The sequence below is a fragment of the Acipenser ruthenus genome, chromosome 7 (assembly GCF_902713425.1).
Source record: "Acipenser ruthenus chromosome 7, fAciRut3.2 maternal haplotype, whole genome shotgun sequence".
In the NCBI taxonomy this organism is placed as follows: domain Eukaryota; kingdom Metazoa; phylum Chordata; class Actinopteri; order Acipenseriformes; family Acipenseridae; genus Acipenser; species Acipenser ruthenus.
Genome location: NC_081195.1, coordinates 54,836,329 through 54,859,168, shown reverse-complemented (window position 1 = coordinate 54,859,168; position 22,840 = coordinate 54,836,329). Strand labels below are relative to the sequence as shown.

At 36.0% G+C, this 22,840-nt stretch overlaps 1 protein-coding gene across 1 annotated transcript; it reads left to right on the top strand.

Annotated features, from left to right (window-relative positions):
* The first annotated feature begins 1,998 nt into the window (after nucleotides 1-1,998).
* On the top strand, nucleotides 1,999-21,934 carry LOC117415237 (mucin-2-like). Its single transcript, XM_034025294.3, has 6 exons — nucleotides 1,999-2,375; nucleotides 12,361-12,681; nucleotides 13,002-14,176; nucleotides 14,729-14,797; nucleotides 20,237-20,371; nucleotides 20,771-21,934. The coding sequence occupies exons 1-6, from the start codon at nucleotides 2,342-2,344 to the stop codon at nucleotides 20,954-20,956; spliced, it is 1,920 nt and encodes a 639-aa protein (XP_033881185.3). The 5' UTR covers nucleotides 1,999-2,341; the 3' UTR covers nucleotides 20,957-21,934.
* The last annotated feature ends 906 nt before the right edge of the window (nucleotides 21,935-22,840 follow it).

Sequence of the window (22,840 nt, the reverse complement as noted above, 5' to 3'; positions counted from 1 at the left end):
GTAAAAGAAAAACACAGTTTCAAATGATTAACGCTATTTTTATTATTATTATTATTTATTTCTTAGCAGACGCCCTTATCCAGGGCGACTTACAATTGTTAAAAGATATCACATTATTTTTACATACAATTACCATTTATACAAATTGGTTTTTACTGGAGCAATCTAGGTAAAGTACCTTGCTCAAGGGTACAGCAGCAGTATCCCCCAGCTGGGATTGAACCCACGACCCTCCGGTCAAGAGTCCAGAGCCCTAACCACTACTCCACACTGCTGCCCTATACTCTACACTGCTGCCCTACCTTGGTTTTCTTGCTACAGGCACTAGAGCAAATACAGAGTCAGTTACTGTTGTTTGTATCATCTTGTCCAATAGCTTTCATGTCTCATAGAATTACATTGGTCCTTACAAGTACAGCACCTGCATCCTCTATTGTGTGTATAAGGATCTGTACACATCCAGTTTCAGGGTAGTCCACTAGGACTGTCAGTACCACAAGATCTCATTGTATTGTATATTTCTGCTTTTAAAATTCAAATTGTTTCAACATGAAAGGCCTTTAATAATTGTGGCCGAACAGCGTTCCCACAAAATAAAGCATCATGATTTAATAAGATCACACTGCCCTGAGATAATTTCTTTGAAGGGGGGGGCGGGGGGGGGGGGGGGGGGGGGGGATGGGTGGTGCAGGTGTGTGGCTAAGTATGTGAACTTGCCTTGCACACAGAATGCATGCCTGCCACAGGGCTCCCCTGGGTCCTAAACCCTGCTAGGTACAGACAGGGATTGCAGTAACTGCACATGAGAGGGGTATTGCTGCAGAATGTAGGCTCCCACGGCATAGTTCACATAGTGTAGCTCACACAGGGTAGTGCTGCGTGCGCAACTCCTAATAGACATCATCATTATATGCTACAGCCAGATCACATGATAAGGGTGATAAATTTAGGTACTAAAACGAAGTTTATTTCATAACAATAACCTAACCCTAAACCTAAGGCTCGTGGTGTATTAAGGTCACGTGGTAGGGGTGTTGAGGGTGAATGAAGCATTACTTATATTACGTGTTGTGCACTCAGCACTACCCTGTGTGAGCTACACTGTGTGAGCTACCCTGTGTGAGCTACACTGTGTGAGCTACACTGTGAGCTACCCTGTGGGAGCTACTCTGTGGGAGCCTTCGTTCTGCAGCTATATACTCTTGGCACACACCGGCCGTGACTTTTGCAGACATTAAAGGTTTGCTGACATAAGGAGGTTTAAGAGTTTTGAGCGAAATTCCGGGAGAATATCTGTCCTGGTAGATAAGGGTCCAAAATACAGGAGACTCCTGGTGAATACGGGACAGTTGACAGGTCTGCTCATGAATCCCAAATCCCAACTGTAGATAAACAATTGGCTGCTTAATAATAACAATTACTGTTAATAACAGCCTCACCCACCAATGTACAAGGGGTGAGGAGGGCAGACAAATGTATGACTATCCTCCATACAGTAGCTTGTCCACTCCCTTAGGTATATGTCATTACATCTACAGTAACTGACTAGAATGTGACATGTCATAATGTCATATTTGTGTGTGCACTACCAGCAAAAATAAAACAGCATCTCAATTTAAAATAAAATGTTCATCTTAACACAGTAGCAAGATACCGTAACACCTAATCTAAAGCAAATTACATTGTTGGTCATTATGACACAAATTCACAATATTAAACTACAAATAACGATATGGGAATAAATGATTGTATGTACAACACGTGTCCAAATATTTTCCCCAATATGCTAAAGTTTACTACTATTCAGTAAATTACAAAATGCATTGTTTTATATATAGTTTCCACCTTTTATTCGATTGTATTGTTTAACTCATTCACGGCAGCCCCCACAGCGGGATTTGGAGTTACTGCCTTTGTTAGTGTTGTAGTGCATGGGGTCCTACCAGTGTTTCTATTGGGTCCTGTTTTAGTTTCAAATGTGAGTGTCTGTGTATTATCTTAGGCATGTGAACAGCGCCAGCGCTTCTCATCGCTAAACTCCAACTCTAATAGTGCGCATCTTAGCCAGCCACTCACTTAACTCCTTGACCTCACGTCTGCAACATCCACATGAAAGAGCGAGACTCGGCATCTGACCTGCAAAAACAATTTTGATTTAAAAAAAAAAAAAAAAAGTATCATCTTTATAAGCAACAGCGAATAGTAACAACATTATTTTTTTTTTTTAAAAATCAAGAAAAATACAAGGACCCGTTTAAAAAAAAAAAAAAAAAAAAATTATTTGCATCCACAGTAACTGGAGAACAAGGCTGTTGGTAAAAAGAACGAGAAAGGAAAGAAAATGCGTGTCCTGGTTGGTGTGATTGGTTTCATGGGTGAGTTTTTAAACTGTTTCGTTATCTTACAGTATTAATTATACTTTAAAGTTCCTCTAGATAAAAAAACATGTTTAGTAAACACAACGGATAAAAAGTTTGTTTTTTGTTGCAAGGAAACACAGCAACAGCAGGGTGGAAGATAACGAGGATAGGTGTGCTGGAGATGGCAAAAACCGGTTAACATAATAATAATAATAATAATAATAATAATAATAATAATAATAATAATAATAATAATAATAATAATAATAATAAACCCTACCATGCAATATTCAATTTTATAGTTACTAACGTTTTGACAGGATTACTAATTGAAGCATACAATAAATTGCTTCCTTTCTATAGCTCTGCAAAGCTACAATAAAATGAAAATTGACTTGAAACATCAACTAATCAATACGGCAAATATGTTTTCATTATCAGTCCATCGGTAGCGTTGAAAATGTGTAGATCTATTTTGTCAATTGTGTGTTTTTTTTTGTTTTTTTTTATGAAAACAATGCAGTCTTGACATTTAAACTGGCGAACATTCATAGCAGATTGTAGTTTCCGAATTCACATAATTTGTCTCCCAATATTGGACAGCAGTGTTTACTGCATAAAGCATAATATCCAGTGAGGACACTATGAAAATCCTAACGTTGAATCATGAGAAACCGATAGATATTTTAATGTGTTTGGCCATCCTTATACAGTACACTTCTCACCCAGTCGTCTCCAAAGCAGAGATTGTGTATCTACCTGATACACACTTGTTTTATGTCTACTTGTGGATAGCTCTTTTTGTTTAGTATTTTTTTATTATTATTATTATTACACGGTAAGATACCTCCAAGGAGCAGGGAAGGGGAGCACATCTTGTTGGACAGAACACTAGCACTGACAAGCTCTAAAATCTAATCAATTTGGGTAAAGTCAACATATTCCTAAACTGCTGATTCCAGGTTTCTGGAGAGCACTCTAATTAGAGTTGTTGAATAGGGAGTGTTTCAAATAAACACAAGAATTGCTTAATGCAGAGATTCTGTTCATTGAAGATGCACTGGTAACACCTGCATTGCATTTTTTAGTCCACTTAAACCTGGACAAATTAAAGCTGTTCCAGGTACTGAAATATCACTTGTAACCATTTTGAAGAAAAAGTGTAGCATAATTGATCCATAACACTCAATCATAAAAAAACAAAGATATAGAAAATGTGGACTCGCATGCATTGATCATGTCCTGTCTGTCTGTCACACTTTACATGGTGAACACGATAACAGACATGAATTTTCATTAATCTTCTGCAAACTTTTATCATGGACTAGTCTCCGATAGACATTTAAGATTGCATTTTGGCATACTGGTAAACTGTTGACTAGACAAAAAGTACCTTTAGTTTTACACATTGTTCATTATTTGAGTGCTTGTAAACTTTTTTACATTTAATTTAATTCCATTATTTTTTCCATCTTTCCTCGGTTTTGAAGAAGCCTCATTAATGTAGACAGAAATGATAGGGCAGTAAACATCTTTACAAAAGCATTTTTTTTCTTGGTTGTCCTCCTCTATAAAATGTGTCTTCTGGAAAATCTTACAATCCTTGGTCTTGTTTCAGGGCTAATTGTCATGCAGATCTTACGGCATGGAAATCTGTCCACTAAGAACTAACTAGACCACCAGAGCTCAATGCTGTAGGTTTCCGTACAAACGTCGTTATTTCTCACTGTGGCTCAATATGTTTGTGCAGCTTGGGCTTGGTTATCCAGAATTGATATAATCTTGGAAATAGCAGCAATCCAATAACTTTTTACTGAGCAATATAATGTATGTTTGTGAGTAAACAGGTGAAAGCTTTTGAGTATTATTTTTCTTGATTTGGTATAAAAGGTATCAGTACTTTATGTACTGTTTCTGTGTTTCATTTTGTGAGTCCAGTGTTTCTTCTGAAGTACTGGACTACTGCACAGATACAGGGTGCTCCTATTCACAGTCACAATTTACTTTACTTGGATCAGGGGCAGTTATAATCTGTTATAAACTCTGTGCAGTTATAATCTGAGTTATAAACTCTGTGCAGCTACGCCCAAGAGCTTGTCTAGATTAGCTTTTTCGTGAATCAGCCACCAGTTGTAGCTTCTGACCCCAGAGAAGGCTGACTGTAAATAATTGTTTGGGCCCTGTCTGTTGTGGCCGCAGTTTGAAGTGTTACTGCTTTTCAATACATTAGGCAACATTCAAGCACCCATTCTCTTTTAATATGAAGCTTTACCCTCCAGCCCCAAGAATCCACAACAGTAGCTTTCTATTAAACTGTGGGATATCAACTCTGTAAAGAAAGACCCTTCTTTGGTGGGACATTTGAATGAACCTCCCCTGTGAGCTCTTCAATGGGGTAGCATCACTGTGATCCCCACCAGGGAGGTTCAGTAGATTCCATGTGTAACCTCACTAAAAAGATTTGTCATGGGGCCAGACTTACAAAGAGAACCCAGCTTGGCACGAGCTGCACTGTAAAATAATGTGTTGATTGTGGCATTTGTATTTTCTGCTAGCATTTTAAAAGATCAGCTCAATATGCAAAAGGTTATTTTTACAACATACCCAGGAAATGCGTCCATTGCATACACTCCTGTGTCATTCTTTAATTGTATATAGCCCAAGCCTCCGACAAAACAGGATTGTGTTAACGCCTGTTGTGAACAAACAGGACCTCGCCATGGGGCAGTGCCAGGGCTAACCCAGGCTTTAATGCTGGAGATGAATTGCAATTAAACCTTTATTGTTTCCAACAGCAAAATGAAACATGGTCTCCAGTTAATACATCCTGAAATAGAATCTTAATTCCTGTACTTTTTAATTTAGTATATGTCTTTAATAAATGTAGATGTTTCTTCATATACTGTGCAATGCTTGCCCAATTATTTTAAATGGAATTAGGATATAACCTGGTACATTTTTCAATAAGGTTAGGACAAACAAAGATATAATAAAGAGTATGCAACACAATGAAACTAAATATAATAACATGGGTAAATTAATTTAAAATACACAAACAAAGTAGGTCATTATTTGAAGAGATTTGAGACCTGCTTTTAATTCTGTATTTTGGTATTAAATAGATATTGTTATGAACATGGTTATAAAAAAAAAATAATTGCTGGTAGGTCTACTGACTGTAATGTTGGAGGCAGTTTAATAGGCTCACCATAAATGAGAGAAAAAAAATTCTGACAGGTTTCTTTCTTTGTCTCATGCCTCAATACCTGATGCATTCAGGAAGTTAGGATAGGATATCTGATGAATATTGTGAACCACTCTCAGTATTACAAAACATTTTGAAATTGGTATTTTAATTTTGTACTGATCTGGTAATGGTTTAAGTGCATATGTGTTGTATTGGTATGTAGTTGTGGTGCTATTTTAAAGATCGTCTGCATTTAATCATCCTATCTAATGATTACCAATTGGGGTTTCCTTAAGGTTTATGTTGAGAACATCTCTTCTGCATATCCAAGTTCAAGTTGCTTTAATTGTAATTATTGTAATTATAGTAACTTCAGCAGTCACCCACATAGATTGAAAACTAGCTTACTGCAACAACAATAATTTTGCCTATGGCCCAGCAGCTTTTATGGTGTACTCAGTATTATTTTATTAACAGATGTATTATTTTATTTGGTGCCATTTTAAAGTACTGCATTTGGCTCTGCCACCTGTTCAATGTAAATTGAGTTTAATGTTACAGATTCATATTTCATACTGGTGGAGCCAATGGCCTTGTAAAAGTCAGACCCAAACCAGTTTACTTGTACAGCAATGTTAAAGAGTGAACTCAAGTAATATGCTCTCACATTGACTGATATGCCTCAAATATGTACCTCTCTCTTAGGTACTGTATAGACTAATGAGCTGCCAGGAAAATAGCCTTAAAGCCCCCTTACAGAGTTGAATAGTAAACTGAGGAAGCTAGGCAAAGAAGAAAACAGTGAACAGATGTTCTCAAAGAATTTAACATTTCAATAGTGACAGGCAGAAACAATGCAAAGACACATTAAGTAACACAAATACTGTACTTCAGTGTAGAATAACTCAAAACCACACACACACACATAGCTATGTGGAAATAAATGCCAGGGAAGTTATGTTACTGATTCATTTCAGTAAGCCCATAACACCAATTGTGTTAACCTTTTGTAGCTGTAGCAAGGCCTCAGGTAGGACTAGCCAATAACTGAATACGACAGGAACTCACTATAGGTCGACAGAGAAGTCTGAATATCCATAAAAAAACAACACACGTCTTGTAATTGTGTGGATTGGTAACCTTCAATCATCAATTAGCAATTTGTTTTGTTCTTCTTGAGGACGTGACATCTCTAGAGCTTTAACAAATCAACGGCATGCTTGTAGTACCCAGCTTGCATATTTAGTGTCGGGGATCAATGCATAAACCTCCAAAAAACTAAGGACACTGTGTAATTAATTAATTTTGCACATTTACATTGCTGGAGTTTGTTTCTGTGTGTAACACCATCACTATGATGCTTCAAATCCTTAAATCTATTTCTAGAATAAATCTTGATGCCAGAACAAGTTAATTATTGTGTTCCATAATTTGACTTTATAATCAGAACAAGATTGTTAACTATGTAATATAACAATGTAAAAACAAAACATTGATTGTATTATATAGTGTTATCAGTATACCTTTATTATTGATTGCTATACACATATTACCTCTCCTTTAGCAATTATTTTAGGATTGTAGTGAAAGATATCATCCAGCGTACTGATTGTACTAAGGAATACACACATTGCTATGAATTTACTTGTCAAAATTAACTTTTAACCATCCAAAACCAAACCTTTCTACTAACTGGTTATGTTTAGACAACAAAAGTGATTATTTATGGTTTTCTTTCAAGACTTACTATAAAGAGGCCCTGTTAAGTGATGCAAATGAGTTCAGCAGCTTCTTTAAAGAGGTGTGTCAATCTCTATAGCGAAGCACTTTGTTGGGTGTAAGTAATATGAGAACAGGAAACAAACAGGTTCAACCTTCCTTTCTTAACAGGTGTTTATGACACAATACAGGAGGCCAAGCTCAGGAATTTTAAGAGGAGATAAAAAAAAATACTGTTTTAGTCTTGGTTGTATTATCTGCCAAAGCACTGTTGCCATTAATGTATAATAAAACGCAAGGTGTAGTGATGCAAGGGTCAACAAGGGTTATCAAGAAGATACAACTATATCTGTAAGTCGTCAGGGGTGGGTGAGCATATTGAAACATAGAGGGACTACAGTTGTCGTTTAGACTTACTGAGATATCAAAGCAGCATTCAGTTCATTCTCAGGGTGAACACGACAGAGCAGCTGCATAGACTTCTTGGTAGACTTCATTTACCATGGTGAAGCAAGGTAAAGCCTAAGAACCCTTGTTTCTACTGATGTAGTTTGTTTTTAGAACTATGGAAACAAAAATACAAACAGTGTTTCTAAGCTATACAACCTTCTTCCCTTACGCCTTGCCCACACTGACAGACGGCACCTGTAAAACCAGGGACTAACAAAAGACCCTGATGTCACATTGTATAGTATGCCACATGAATCCATGGTATAACTGCCTCCCTGGCCATGTGAACAGTGTGATAAGGGTGGAAGAATCCGGAGTATACAGAACACAGAGGATCATCTTTCATTTTCTTTTCAAAGAGCCATGGCTTATCAGAGCCCAGCTCTCTATCTGAAACAATGTGTTCCTGACAGCGGGCCCTGTTTGATTGCTGAGTGGACAGTGCGTTTTTAATTGTACCGATCTCTTACACGCACAGCCTGTCTGAGCCCCAGGATCTAAGTCAGCTTCTTTGTGTAAATGGTCATTAATAAATCCTTGTTTGCACACTGTGCTTATGATTGATTACAGTACAGCAGACATATTACAGTAAACTAGATTTTTATACTGGCCAGGGTATGGCAACCATGTCTCTAATATGAACAGCCCTCAAAACACACAGCGGCCCAACAAATGTTTCTGTATTCAGATATCCAGATTTTTTTTAATCCAGATTCAGTTTTTGTTATTGTTGTTAAGCCTAATGTGGCCTGTATGACAGCTGAAACAAACAAACAGAGCATTAAAAGATTGTCAATGAAAACACACCACAGAAGTACTTTGTTTTGGAGTAAGAGGCCAGAACTTCATTACCATAGAAAAGTGCTCAAGAACCTTCAAATAAGTACATTTTTATATCTTTGTAGGCACCAGGGAATTTGCTTTATTATAAGCTCATTCAACCATCCCTTTCTGATTGTATAAATTGCTCAAGATATTGTTCTAAAAACCCTGGAGAGCAGTTGCTAGCATTTGCCAATATTGCTAATGTTTAGTTTTTCAAGACAGTCGGAATGGGCATGTTTGACATCATTTCCTAGGTTATTATTCCCAGCTTCGTGTACTCTATAAATAGATGAAATCTTCCCAATTCATGTGGCTGCTTCTCTGACAAAAGACAATAAAGATGCAGTTCCAAAAGCTCCTACCCTGAACTTCATACAACCTATGTAAACAATACCTAAATTAATTCCATTACATTTCCATTAAAATATGTTGATTAAAAAAAATGTCTAAATGCTAAGGCACTATTCAGAAAGGAGAAAGTAATTTCTAAAATATTCCAGCTATTTAGATTAGTGCTGTAAATATAAAGACGCTAGTCCATACTCATTAGATAAAACAGAAGAGCAGCATTAAATGGTAAATAAATGAAAACCATTTAACCACTCTGAGGGTCTAAAAAATATTCCTGAACAAGTTTGTTATCTAACTTGCTGAATTGTTCATAGTGATGATGTGGCATGGCGAAAGCCCTAAATGTAATTTGTATATTTGTGTGTGACTATAGGGTTGGCAGGGAGGGGGTTAAAATCCTGGGAATGAGGCTGGAACCTTAATTGAATGATTAATGATATAAGAGCGGGCACATTTTTTGTTAGGGGTTGGTGTGTGAGAGGAGTGCTGGTGAGTTGTGTATATACTCACAGGCGGCGCGTGAGTCTTTCGTTTGGGGAGGCTATTCCACACTTTTACCCCCTGCATTTATTGAACCTCAATACAGTAAGATACACACACACACACACACACACACACACACACACACACACACACACATATATATATATATAAATATATAATTAAGACTTGCATTCTTTTTATTTTTTTATTACTCTGTTACTAGTGAGTCGGAATACTAAGTTTCATTTATTGTCAGACTGACGGACACAAATAAAAGCGGTAAACCGGATTCATTCTCCTGCGTCTTTTTGAGAACTTGTACTGTATAATAATGTATAGCACAAAACAGACCTATGGAAACCACCACTCAGGGACAGTGCTGCCGAGAGCCGTCATGGGCCCTGGGGGAGGGATTGGCATGCTTCTAAGTCAAGCAATGATACACGCAGTCTTAGCAGCGTCTGAGGAAGATCTGTTCAACTGATACAGGATGTTGATAATGGGTTTGAAGGAAACTGTCAACGACGTTGAATTTCAATATCTCAATTAAAATCTGCAGCAGGATAGTTTACTTTTTCTTAAAGTAGTTATGTTTAAGTTATTTACAGTATTCAAACTTATTTGTTTAGGTAAGTGCATAAATCATTATCTTGTACAAACTCCACATGTGTAATTGATTGGAAGCTTACTTAACATCAAATAACATGTTTTTAGCATTAAAATACATTTCAGTGGTGTTGCTTTTTCAAACACCATTTCCATCCCTTCACACCAATTTAAATCAGTTATTAATACTGACTATTAAGCTTCTAAACACACACTTACTATCATACTTATAATCAAGGGGCATTCAGCGTATTTCATAAGGTATATTTGCAAAATAAATAACTGCACTCTTACCTTAAACTTTTGACTATGCATATGGGGCTCCGATCAGCGGGAAGAATGGACGTTAAATCAGCCAAGCACTGTCTCAACGAATGACATTGAAATGCAACTAAATCCTGTATTTTGGACCTTGGTGATACTGCAACAGGACCGTCATAGCCTTGTTTACCTGTGTATCCGAAAACTGTCTTTGGTAAGCAAAACCATTCATTTTCATCAGAATATTAAAATATGTTTTCATATTTAGAGTACAGTACTTTCCTTGCAGACACTTTTTCAGAAGTTCAAAAGACCCTGCTTTCACTTAAAATGGAGAGAAGGACTGGACAAATCTGGAGAAAAACTTCAGAAACATTCGAAATCTGGCACCACAAACAGTGTTCTGCAGTGAAAGGTGGCATTTGTTCAAACAGTCAAAGGAAGTACGTTCTGACTGTAGTGTCACAGTTATCAAATTCTCACAAAACGGTGGTGCATGAAAACAGATAGTATGCTAAGAAAATATTTTGCCACAAGTTCTGTAAAGTCAGATTCGGATCAAGCTGTTTGTATAAATAACAGCAATTTGAATAAATGTAGAAATTGTGAAGAGGATATTCCAGGCAAGGGAATGAGCGAAAAGGATTCTGAGTTTTCGTCGGCTGCCTCCTGCAGCGGTATGGGGGGCTCAGATTGGCAGGAAGAACTGACTTTAAACCAGCCAAGCATTGTCTCCTCCAATAACAATGAAATGCAACTAAATCCTGTATCTGAACTACAGTGTTGATTTTGATATCCCAGCTGCCCTAGCACAAACAATTAATTATTGTTAATTTTTTTAATCTTTATGGCAATGCATGAAGCTGTCTTCATGATATTCAGAGTCATTCTTTTCCTAATTACTAGGCAGACACAGACATTTAAATATCCCCTCCCCTAAATTACTATGAATTGAGGAATCTGCATTGGTACGGCTGACTTTTTTTCCTAAATCAGAACAGCATAGCAACGCATTTCCTGAAAAGTACGGCAAAAACATTGTGAGGAAAACTGTCATGACATTTAAACGCCATCAATGTTGGTTAATGAACTTCTTTCCCTTGCAAATCTGCCAAAGATGTGTAGGGAATGCATAAATATTATAAATCTAAATAAATCCTGTAAAACTTATTTTGTTTTTCTCTAGATTGTAAATTATGCCTCAATTAAATTACTTCACCTCCCACTGCTATAAAGGAGGGTAGGTGAGTGGAATCAACCATCTCAGTGTGTAAGTAAATTAGAAGCATCCCAGCTTGAAATATTTATGCAGAAACATTAGTTGTGTGTTGTAGTGAAAGCATAGTAAAGTGGAAAAAGAAAAAAAAAGTAATTTAACTTTGCTGTGTGGTCCAGTGGTTAAAGTAAAGGGCTTGGAACCAGCAGGTTCCTGGTTCAAATCCCACCTCAGCCACTGACTCATTGTGTGACCCTAAGCAAGTCACTTAACCTCCTTGTGCTCTGTCTTTCGGGTGAGACGTAATTGTAAGTGACTCTGCAGCTGATGCATAGTTCACATACCCTAGTCTCTGTAAGTCGCCTTGGATAAAGGTGTCTGCTAAATAAACAAATAATAATAATAATCAATTTTAGCTACACGGATAACAATATGCATACTAAACACATCTTTGTATTTCAGCTTACACTGTATCTACCTGGGTTAGATAATGACTAACTAAATCAAAATTTGACAAAACAATTTGAAAAAGTGTCCTGTTTTACATTTTGTTACATAAGTCATTATCTTTTGTAAGTTTAACAAGTGGCAAAGTAGGAGAGTGCTTAATTTACATAGAAAAAAACTAAGAAGCCTTTTGTGAAAAAAACAACTAAGCAGACGTAATGGTCCATAATGCAGTTAGAATAGGTGTTTGTTGATTTGGTCAAGACGGGTTCAGTTCTGAGCCAGATGGGATAATTCAGTCATAGAATATGAGTAAAGAAAAGGTTAATTCCACCAGGATTGCTGCTTGCCCAAACCTTCCCCCTGTCACACTAGGTATAGTTTATACCTGAATTAGCTTTGACACTTTGGCCAATCCAGACTTTAGGCAGGCTTGTAAAGCACATTATTTTTAGTTTCAGGTCTTTGGATTACTGGTGTGTGTTTAACTGACAGTACTACAGCATCGGAAAAATCAAGCAGCACTTCTGAGATGACAACTACCGGGAAACAACCAATCAGTGATCCTAAAAGTAACCCTGTAACTGGCACTGAAGCAGAGGCTACAACGACAATCAGAAGGGCACCTATTACAAGTCAATCAACTTCAACTAAAGCAACTACGTCAGTGTTGTCTTCGGATTCCAGTACATCAGCAGTCATCACTGACACCACATCTCAACCAGCTTCTACTTCCACTCCTGTGACTACCGCTACAAGTCCAACTCATGGGACTTGTAAGTACAGTGGAATCCCTCTATTACAACCACAAAAGTAAAATGGACCCAGTGTATATTTCCTGTATTTAAAAATGGACTGTCTACAGTATTTTAATGGTCAGGCACAAACCCCATAGATTGCTGGATTGTGTTACAGAGTTCATCATAAAAAGCAAAGACCAGTGATAGCATCACAGGGAGAGACTGAAAAGATGATACAAATTGAAGATTCATATATTAACTGATTGCATCTCTGGGCTCTGTTTTACTTACTATAACTGAAAACTGTGTATAATCAGATGCAACTAATATTAAAACATACTGTCCTTTTTTTACAGCAAGTGAAGCCCCTACAGAACAATCTAGCCCATCTACTTCAACTAGCCCACCTGCTTCAACTAGCCCATCTACTTCAACTAACCCATCTACTTCAGCTAGCCCACCTGCTTCAACTAGCCCATCTACTTCAACAAGCCCATCTACTTCAACTAGCCCATCTACTTCAACTAACCCACCTGCTTCAACTAGCCCATCTACTTCAACTAGCCCATCTACTTCAACTAACCCATCTACTTCAACTAACCCATCTACTTCAACTAACCCATCTTCTTCAACTAGCCCACCTGCTTCAACTAGCCCACCTGCTTCAACTAACCCATCTACTTCAACTAGCCCACCTGCTTCAACTAGCCCATCTACTTCAACTAACCCACCTGCTTCAACTAGCCCACCTGCTTCAACTAGCCCATCTACTTCATCTAGCCCATCTACTTCATCTAGCACTACTTCATCTCACACACCTGCTTCAACTAGCCCACCTGCTTCAACTAACCCATCTACTTCAACTAGCCCACCTGCTTCAACTAGCCCATCTACTTCAACTAGCCCACCTGCTTCAACTAGCCCACCTGCTTCAACTAGCCCATCTACTTCATCTAGCCCATCTACTTCATCTAGCACTACTTCATCTCACACACCTGCTTCAACTAGCCCATCTACTTCAACTAGCCCACCTGCTTCAACTAGCCCACTTGCTTCAACTAGCCCACCTGCTTCAACTAGCCCATCTACTTCAACTAACCCATCTACTTCAACTAATGCACCTGCTTCAACTAGCCCATCTACTTCATCTAGCCCATCTACTTCATCTAGCACTACTTCATCTCACACACCTGCTTCAACTAGCCCATCTACTTCAACTAGCCTGTCAACTTCATCTAACCCATCGACTTCATCAAGTCCATCTACTTCAACAAACCCATCTACTTCAACTAACCCATCTGCTTCAACTAGCCCATCTGCTTCAACTAGCCCATCTGCTTCAACAAGCCCATCTACTTCATCTAGCCCATCTACTTCATTTCACACACCTGCTTCAACTAGCCCATCTACTTCACCTAGCACGTCTGCTACAGCTAGCCCATTAAACTTACCAAGTTCATCTGCAGAAAATACATCAAGAAGCTTTGTCTCAACTGTTACCACCTCTTCAGCAGCACCACTGATATCACAGGTACCAACAATATCAAAGTCCTAAAACAACTGATACTAATACCCAAAGTCAAACTTCTGTGCAAATCACAGGAACATCAGCAGTCCACACCACACTTCCCAATCTACTACAGTGTCAGGTGCTCCAAGTCATCCAGACCATCCAAACCTAAAACAGAACATTAAGGCAATGTAGCCATTCCTTTTAAGGTTTTTTTTTTCTTTATTAGACATGTTCTTCGCTGAAAAATGTTATGAGACCTCAGCAGTCACAAATCGGGAATGGATGTGAGTAAATGTAGGTTCTTGTGTATTTATGTTTTTATTGTGGAACACTGGATTCCAGATGGTTTGTCTTGTTTTTAGAAAGCCCCTTTGAGATTAGTTTTGGATGGCTTCATTGGATGGCACTGCTAGTTTAAACAAAATGGAAAATAGCTAATGCTGCAGCTGAAAAGCAGTTCTGAAAATAATATGCTGTGTGTTTGCAGAGTTGAATCTAGACTGAAGAGCATGAGCAATTTGTCTTTATTGGCTATGTGTAATTTGGTGATTATGTTATCTCCCCATTCAGGTAGAATGTGGTAACGAAAAAGTTGAAAGTACCGAGTCTACAGAGATGTTAAATGACAACAGAACATGTGTAAGTAGAAATGTAATGTGCCTGATATGTATGCATTTAGATGCCGTGCGTGGTAAACCATTATAAATGATTAATTAAAATATTTTATTTGATTGGACGGTAACTCTGTGTACAATAGACACATATATAAAAGGGATATGGTAGTACCATCATGAGGCTTGCTTGGTGAATCCTCTGCTAGCTTTCATATACATGAAAGACATCAGTGAGATGGAGTTGAGATATCCACATGGGACAATGACAGAACCTTGATGTCGAAGAACGTTGAAAAAGTAATTAAAGCCTGGAACATTGGTGCTAGAAAGTAATTTATAGAGTTATAGTAGTTATACGCTATAGCAGATATCACCATGTTAATTTTTAACCAATGAGAATGCAGCATTTGGTTTTGACAGGTGCCCTTAGCCAATCAGGATCGACCGGAAGTCCTGCCTCCCAGTTCCTGTCATGTGTTTGTAGTCTTTAAGCAATTCCGGAAGTCCCACACTCCCGTCCTGTCACATGTTTGTAGTTTTAATGCAAATATGGAAATCCCACCTACCATCCTGTCAGGTGTATGTTCCATGATTGTAGTTTATCACATTAAAATGGGGAATTAAACACAGGTTGTGGGTATTATTTTTTAATTTAAATATTTTTTAAGAGTGAAATGAGGGCTACAGTTTTGTTTTGTTATATTCTTTATTTCAGAAAAAATAAATGGACCATTGAAATGGGGAAAAAGGGGGGAATACATGGCTTTTTTAAAGAAATAAAACAGGAATTTTAGAAAAATAAAAAGTTTGAAAACAAGGGTATACAGTTTCTTATATTCTTTATTTCAGAAAAATAAAATCAGCAGGTCAAATGGGAAAAACAAAAATAAATAAAATAAGCCTGAAAGTGTTAAAGTATTAAAATGTTAAAACAAGGATATTTAAAAAATGACTTCAAGAAAAGACTTAAGCTCCAATGGACGTCCACGTGGCAGATGCAGCTTTTATTGATAGATATTGTTACAAAATAAAATAAGCTTGGAAATGTTAAAATGTATAAAGAGTTGAAAAACAAAATAAGTTTTGAAAATAAAATGAGCAATAAAATGTTAAAAACAAGGTTAACTCGTGTTCTTAAAAATGAAAAACTGTTTAATAGCGGAGAAATGTGAATTGTTAAAACCTGCAGAGAACAGAGAAGCGCGTTTGTTTAAAAACGTGTTATACACTTTAAAACACTGCTTAACCAACACATGAATAAATAAATGAATAAACAAATAAACAAAATAAAATGTGAGACCCTATATACATTGTTAAGTTAACATTTTAAAAAACCTTAATGCATTCCCACAAAGTGTCGAGTTTAAAACATTAAGAAGCCCAATAAAAAAAAGAATGCAAACCTTGACTATCAGCTGCCATTATGCTAGACTTGTTACAACGTATTTCCTTAAAGAAAAAACATTTTAAAAATAAAATGCTACAAACCTTAAATGTGTTTGTCTGTGTCTGAGGCAAAAAGAACACTGTTGTACACTAAACTGTGCCCCGCATGGAACTAAGGGACATCGCTCGAAGATAAGAAACTAGGGGCTAAGGTGTTGCTGGTCATGTGCTAAGGGTGTTGCTGGTCGCTCAGTTAAGAAGATAAGAAACGGTCCAGAACCAATGGCGAATCATTGCAGTAAATGATAAAAACAACGTTGCAATGCAGTTACTTAAAAATGAAAAACAATTTAAAAGGGGAGAAATGTGAATTGTTAACACATGTAGAGGTTACATGTCCAGAACTATATTGCCCCGATACAGAAAGAAGCGACACACGATGGCTTTAAATAGAGAAGTGTGTATATTTAAAAAAGACAAAGTGTTTTAAAAGTAACAAGGAACAGATGCTGTACAGATCTAAATAGACCTATACAAAAGTAAAGTGACACAGGCTGGTCTTAAACAGAGAAGCGTGTCTGTTGAAAAAAGACAAAATGATTAAAATAAGGAACAACCTGTTTAAGAAATATACATTCTTAACCCAACACATAAATAAATAAATACATACATATTTTAAAAATAAAATAATGTGAGACCCTGTTTATATTGTTAAGTTAACATTTTAAAAACCTTATTTCATTATTTATTTTATACAGCTGGATGTACAAGCACATGTAAAACAGAACGGTTGGCTTCTGAAATGTCTGTACCAAGTGTCTTGAGTTTAAAACATTAAAATGTCCAATAAAAAAAAGAATACAAACCTTGACTATCGGCTCCCGCTTTGTTAGACTTGATACAATGTATTTACTTAAACTGAAGAAAAAAAAAAACTGTTTTAAAATAAAATGTTACAAACCTTTTCAGTGTCAGTGCTTGTCTGTATCTGACAACAAACTGAGAGAGAATTGCGAGTGTGGCTGGCAGTTCCTCCAGTGTGCTAAGGGTTTGTGGAAGTGGCACTACCCCTTCCTGTCACGTGTTTGTAGTTTTTACAGAAGTTTTATCTCGGTTAAGGGCCACATGTGTAGTTTTAAAGCAGCAGTTTTCAAGATTGTAATTTAAAGTCAATTTTGATATTAAGAAAACTAATTGTTACCGTAAAACGGTAAATAAAACTAAAACATTGTTTAAGAGATGGTCTCATTCCAGGCACATGAAACTATAGCAACAGATGGTCTCCAATTACACACATTTAACAGGCTGTTTTAATATTTGAGAGAATATATCTTGTTTACTTGGGAGAAAAGTTAAGAAATATTTGAAAGAAAAAATCTATGAAAACTGTAAGGCCCTCTAAAAGAGAACATTTCCGTCTTCTACAAATTATGGTGAGGTTTTATAAAGAATCACAAACTGATATCGACCTTTCTTAAACACTAGCACTTGAAAAAATGGTCTTAGTGACAGGAAAAAAATAAAGGGCTGAAAAGATTGTGCACCAGCATTCCGGTATATTATTAAATACAGAATTAATCACATTGGCCTTGTCAGATAATACATGGTTTATGGAATATGTTTAACTTTTAGTCAACAGACTTCAAACACTTTGAACTATAATTCAGAACCAAGTAAGTCTTTGCCAGTTGTATGTGCATAACATTGATTTTCGCGTTTACATTTTTTGTATTACAATATTAATTTCTTGTGCCAGGTTCAAACTTCAGTTGTTCAGATTTTATTGATTGTGTATGCCTTGTGTTTTAATTGGATTTTAAATCACAGAGCATGATTCAGCTCACCAGAGCACAATAATTACAAAATTTTAAGGAACTGTAATTTTGTCAATATTTTTTTTCACCCGCATTTAGTTCAACATATTCCCCCAGCATTCTAAAGGCTCACTTACAGTTTTCAAGATTGTAATTTAAAGTCAATTTTGATATTAAGAAAACTAATTGTTACCGTAAAACGGTAAATAAAACTAAAACATTGTTTAAGAGATGGTCTCATTCCAGGCACATGAAACTATAGCAACAGATGGTCTCCAATTACACACATTTAACAGGCTGTTTTAATATTTGAGAGAATATATCTTGTTTACTTGGGAGAAAAGTTAAGAAATATTTGAAAGAAAAAATCTATGAAAACTGTAAGGCCCTCTAAAAGAGAACATTTCCGTCTTCTACAAATTATGGTGAGGTTTTATAAAGAATCACAAACTGATATCGACCTTTCTTAAACACTAGCACTTGAAAAAATGGTCTTAGTGACAGGAAAAAAATAAAGGGCTGAAAAGATTGTGCACCAGCATTCCGGTATATTATTAAATACAGAATTAATCACATTGGCCTTGTCAGATAATACATGGTTTATGGAATATGTTTAACTTTTAGTCAACAGACTTCAAACACTTTGAACTATAATTCAGAACCAAGTAAGTCTTTGCCAGTTGTATGTGCATAACATTGATTTTCGCGTTTACATTTTTTGTATTACAATATTAATTTCTTGTGCCAGGTTCAAACTTCAGTTGTTCAGATTTTATTGATTGTGTATGCCTTGTGTTTTAATTGGATTTTAAATCACAGAGCATGATTCAGCTCACCAGAGCACAATAATTACAAAATTGTAAGGAACTGTAATTTTGTCAATATTTTTTTTCACCCGCATTTAGTTCAACATATTCCCCCAGCATTCTAAAGGCTCACTTACACTTGGTTAGTTTCGGAAGTTTTAGGAATATTTTATTTACATTTTTGACTGTTGTTCTGTTCCAGGCATGTGATCCAAACAAACGCAGTCCACTTGAGAGTGTGTTTTTCAAAACTAATTGACACCATCTCAATTCATTTGGGCAAGCAAAATGAGCTTGGCATGTTTGTTTCTGAGCCATATTAACAGGAAAATGAATAGTTCCAATGATGTGAATACAGTAGGAACTGAGCATGTTTTAGATTGTGTTTCCAAACAAACTGAAACTGGTTTATTTGAAAACACCCATTACTTGACATTACAGTACAACACTGTTCTAGACATGGTCCGAACGCATTTTTTTATTATTCTAAACCTTTGACTTGGGAACAGGAAAAACAGCATCATCTTTAAAAATCAATCCTTCTTGTCCCAGAGTCTTTTGGTTATTTTTTTCCTAAAGTGAAGTCCCAGAGAGACATTTTTATTCTGAACACTGAATGCTGGAGCTCTTTGATATTAAGTTATCAGTTTATAAGTACAGCCTATGAAGAGTACAGTGGTTGGGGGGAAAAACAAATCTACAATATGTAGCACACACTTTATAAGTCTGTCCCTCACAGGGCTTTGTTATGCAAATAATATTCCACCCTGACATGTTTTTGTATGGGACAGATCACATCCTTGATATTTCACAATCTTTTATTTGAACGAATCAGAGCTGATTTCCTGTAAATTGACAAAATAACCATATGGTTTCTGAAGTGAATTATCATTTATGTTTTTACAGTCCTTTCATTTTCACTTCAAACGTTTCCCAAATCAGAACAATTTTAAAAAGTTTCACTCTTCACATAAAACCAGTGCCCATGGTGGCCCTACACTATATTCAGTGTTATAACTGATGTTTTATTTTTTGTCAAAACCTTGTATGTAATGAACAATTCTGCAAAATAATGTTTAGCAGATAGAATATCTGACCTGCCAAACTAAATTACATAAACATTCCTTTATTGCTTGTTAAAACTAAAACATGTTTTGTTTATCTAGGAAGATTTTAAAGCAGCAGAAGGATTGAAAGTGGCAGAAATCCCAGATTTATTTGCATTGCAAAATACTTTTCTAGTCAGTAGAAATAGGAACTTTGAAAACATGGACTTAAAATTAAAGTTCTCACGTTATATTTAGAAAAATGGATAGGCTCTCATGTCTTCTGTTTTGAACATCTTATTGGTGTTGCTGGAGAGATCAAATCCAGAATAATAATAGTGAGTGTGATTTGTAATTCCTATGTGATAAAGACATTTATGAAGATTATAGTTTTCAATTGATCTTTCCACAGTCCAAAGATGAAAAATGCTTTGGTGACTATTCTACATTGATTGCGATTCTCCTTTTGAGCGGGGTTCTTCTGTGCATAATCATTGGCTTCACTATGTATGCTACATGCAAAAGAAGATCCTATAGGAAGAAACGGGTAAGTATACTCATAGAGACGCAGTACATGGATTAAGGGAGGCATAACCAAGATTGTTGCACTGCAGGGCAAACGTTTAAAAAGAATGATCTTCTATACACATCATCTAGATCTTTGCCTTTTTATCTTTAATGACCATTTAGCAAATTTGGATTTGGAATCATTTGTAATGCTACTGGGCATTACCTTTTAAGTCGTTGTTTATAAATTAGAACTTAACAATAGTCACAAGTTTTACAAAATCAAATTTGTTGATTCAAAAATCCACACTGGAAAGAGCAGGAATACACCAAATATGTAGGTATTGTTCCAAATTGTGATAATTTTGCTCAGAAGTTGTGTGTCCAACATAATAAAGACATGTTATAAAATAACTTCATATTCCTCTAATTTCTTCAGCATCAACTCACAGAAGAGCTACATACTGTTGAAAATGGTTACCATGACAACCCAACACTGGAGGTAATGGAGGTCCAGCCTGAGATGCAGGAGAAGGCCAACCTGAACAGTGATGATGGCAATATTGTTCCAACTGACAGCCTCACCAAGGAGAAACTAGAAGGGGAAGCGGACACCCACTTATAAAACAAACGTTCAACAGACTGTACATCTCTGTGGCATTCAAAAAGAAATGGGACAGAGGAGAATGGTATATGAATGATATCTCTTCACAGAAAGCTTCTGTTAAATGACAGATTTAGAGAGCTCTGCTGTAGAACTGCAGAAATTATACCCACTCTCCGCTCCACTCCTTAAAATGTATTATATTGAGAACATTCTGCTTCTATTTGAAAAATTTTTGTATTTGTAGAATGACCTTGAAATGAAATTTTTAATATTAAGCTGACTGCCATTTTTTGCAGACTTGTGAAATGTACCAAAGTTATTAATGTGTTCAAATTTGATCTGTGACAAAATTATCTGTTGATTGATCTAAATATCATTGCCAACTGTTAAAGTTTAGGTAACACATTAATTGTCCATTGTCAAATACCGCATATACAGTACTAAGTTAGACTGTCAGAGTTTTAGAAAGCCGTAAAAAAAAAGACATTTTAAACAGCCGATTAGCAAGATTGTCTAATACCTGTTACTTTAAATGTGTTGTCATATTTTGACAGTATATGCGTTTGTGATCAGACCCAATAATCTGATTTGCTCAGCTTCATGTAAACTTACTTAAAATGCTTGCAAGGAATTCAATTGTATCACTGTTTAACCCTTTTGTGCCCTGTATCACAAGGTGAATTTTAATTTACAATATAGTTAAAGGAATGTTTTGGTGTTCTAAAACAACACACTGCTGTATATACTATTACAATGCATAAATGCAAAACTAAAAAAAAAAAAGCTATTGAATATGCAAATATACAGGCAGATTACATGCACCTTCAGTATATAATTGGATTAAGACACTTGTTATAATCTAGTCCAGCTATCAATGTGCATAATGATAATGTTTTTAAGAACGTAAGTCTGACACACTGGAATTAATGTTTTACACAAATAATTGTTTATCAAAAATTGTTTGTAAAAATAATAATACATTTAAAAAAAATCCAATTGTACTGTTTGTTTGTGTTATTTAATTAATATTTGACCTAGGTCTGGTGTAAAATCATCTTTTTTTTTTTTTGGTTGAAGTGGTACTTCAGGACGAGGATGCACAGAAATCATGATATGTAGCACCACCTACTGGTAAAGAAATGTAATTGCAAGTAATACTTGTCAATTTGTCAATCTTGTGAAAAGGACAAGAAAATCCAATATAAATAGGTTATGTGCTATGGTCTGCCAAATCAGCTACAACAGAAAGAAGCATCACTAAAATGTACATACAGTATTATAAATTAGACGGCTTCATTTCATGTAGATCAGGTTTAACACAACAAAACCAGGGTTTACATCTTTTATTAAGAAAACTGAACAAAATACAATTTTTTATATGTACATTACATACAATGTAATTCTACAATTAAGTCTACACATTCAAAATTCTAATGGAGTAGTGCCAAGAAACTATATATATATATATATATATATATATATATATATATAAACACATACAACATACACACACACACAAGCAAACAATCCCAGGGTCTCAAAACAAAATTTACAGAAGGCTCAGAGGGAAAATGAAAAGTAGTCCATTCGAGACAAAACTTAATAGGTAAAGGAAAAGAAAAATACAGTAATGCAAAAAATGGATTTGGCATTGTGTTTTGGAAGGTGCTCAACATTTTTCACTGGCATGAAAGCCTGACAAATAGACCAATATCATGCAATCAAATGAAAACATGCCTCTTCATCAAATCTGATAAGTTAACCATCATGCAAGCATTCGGAGTAGTGGCCATCTACAACATATTTCTTCTGCATTTTTCAGAAATGAAAAATGAAGAATAAACATTTATTTTGCTCAAAAGAAATGTCAAAGACATGTAAGATTTTCATTTTTACATCACT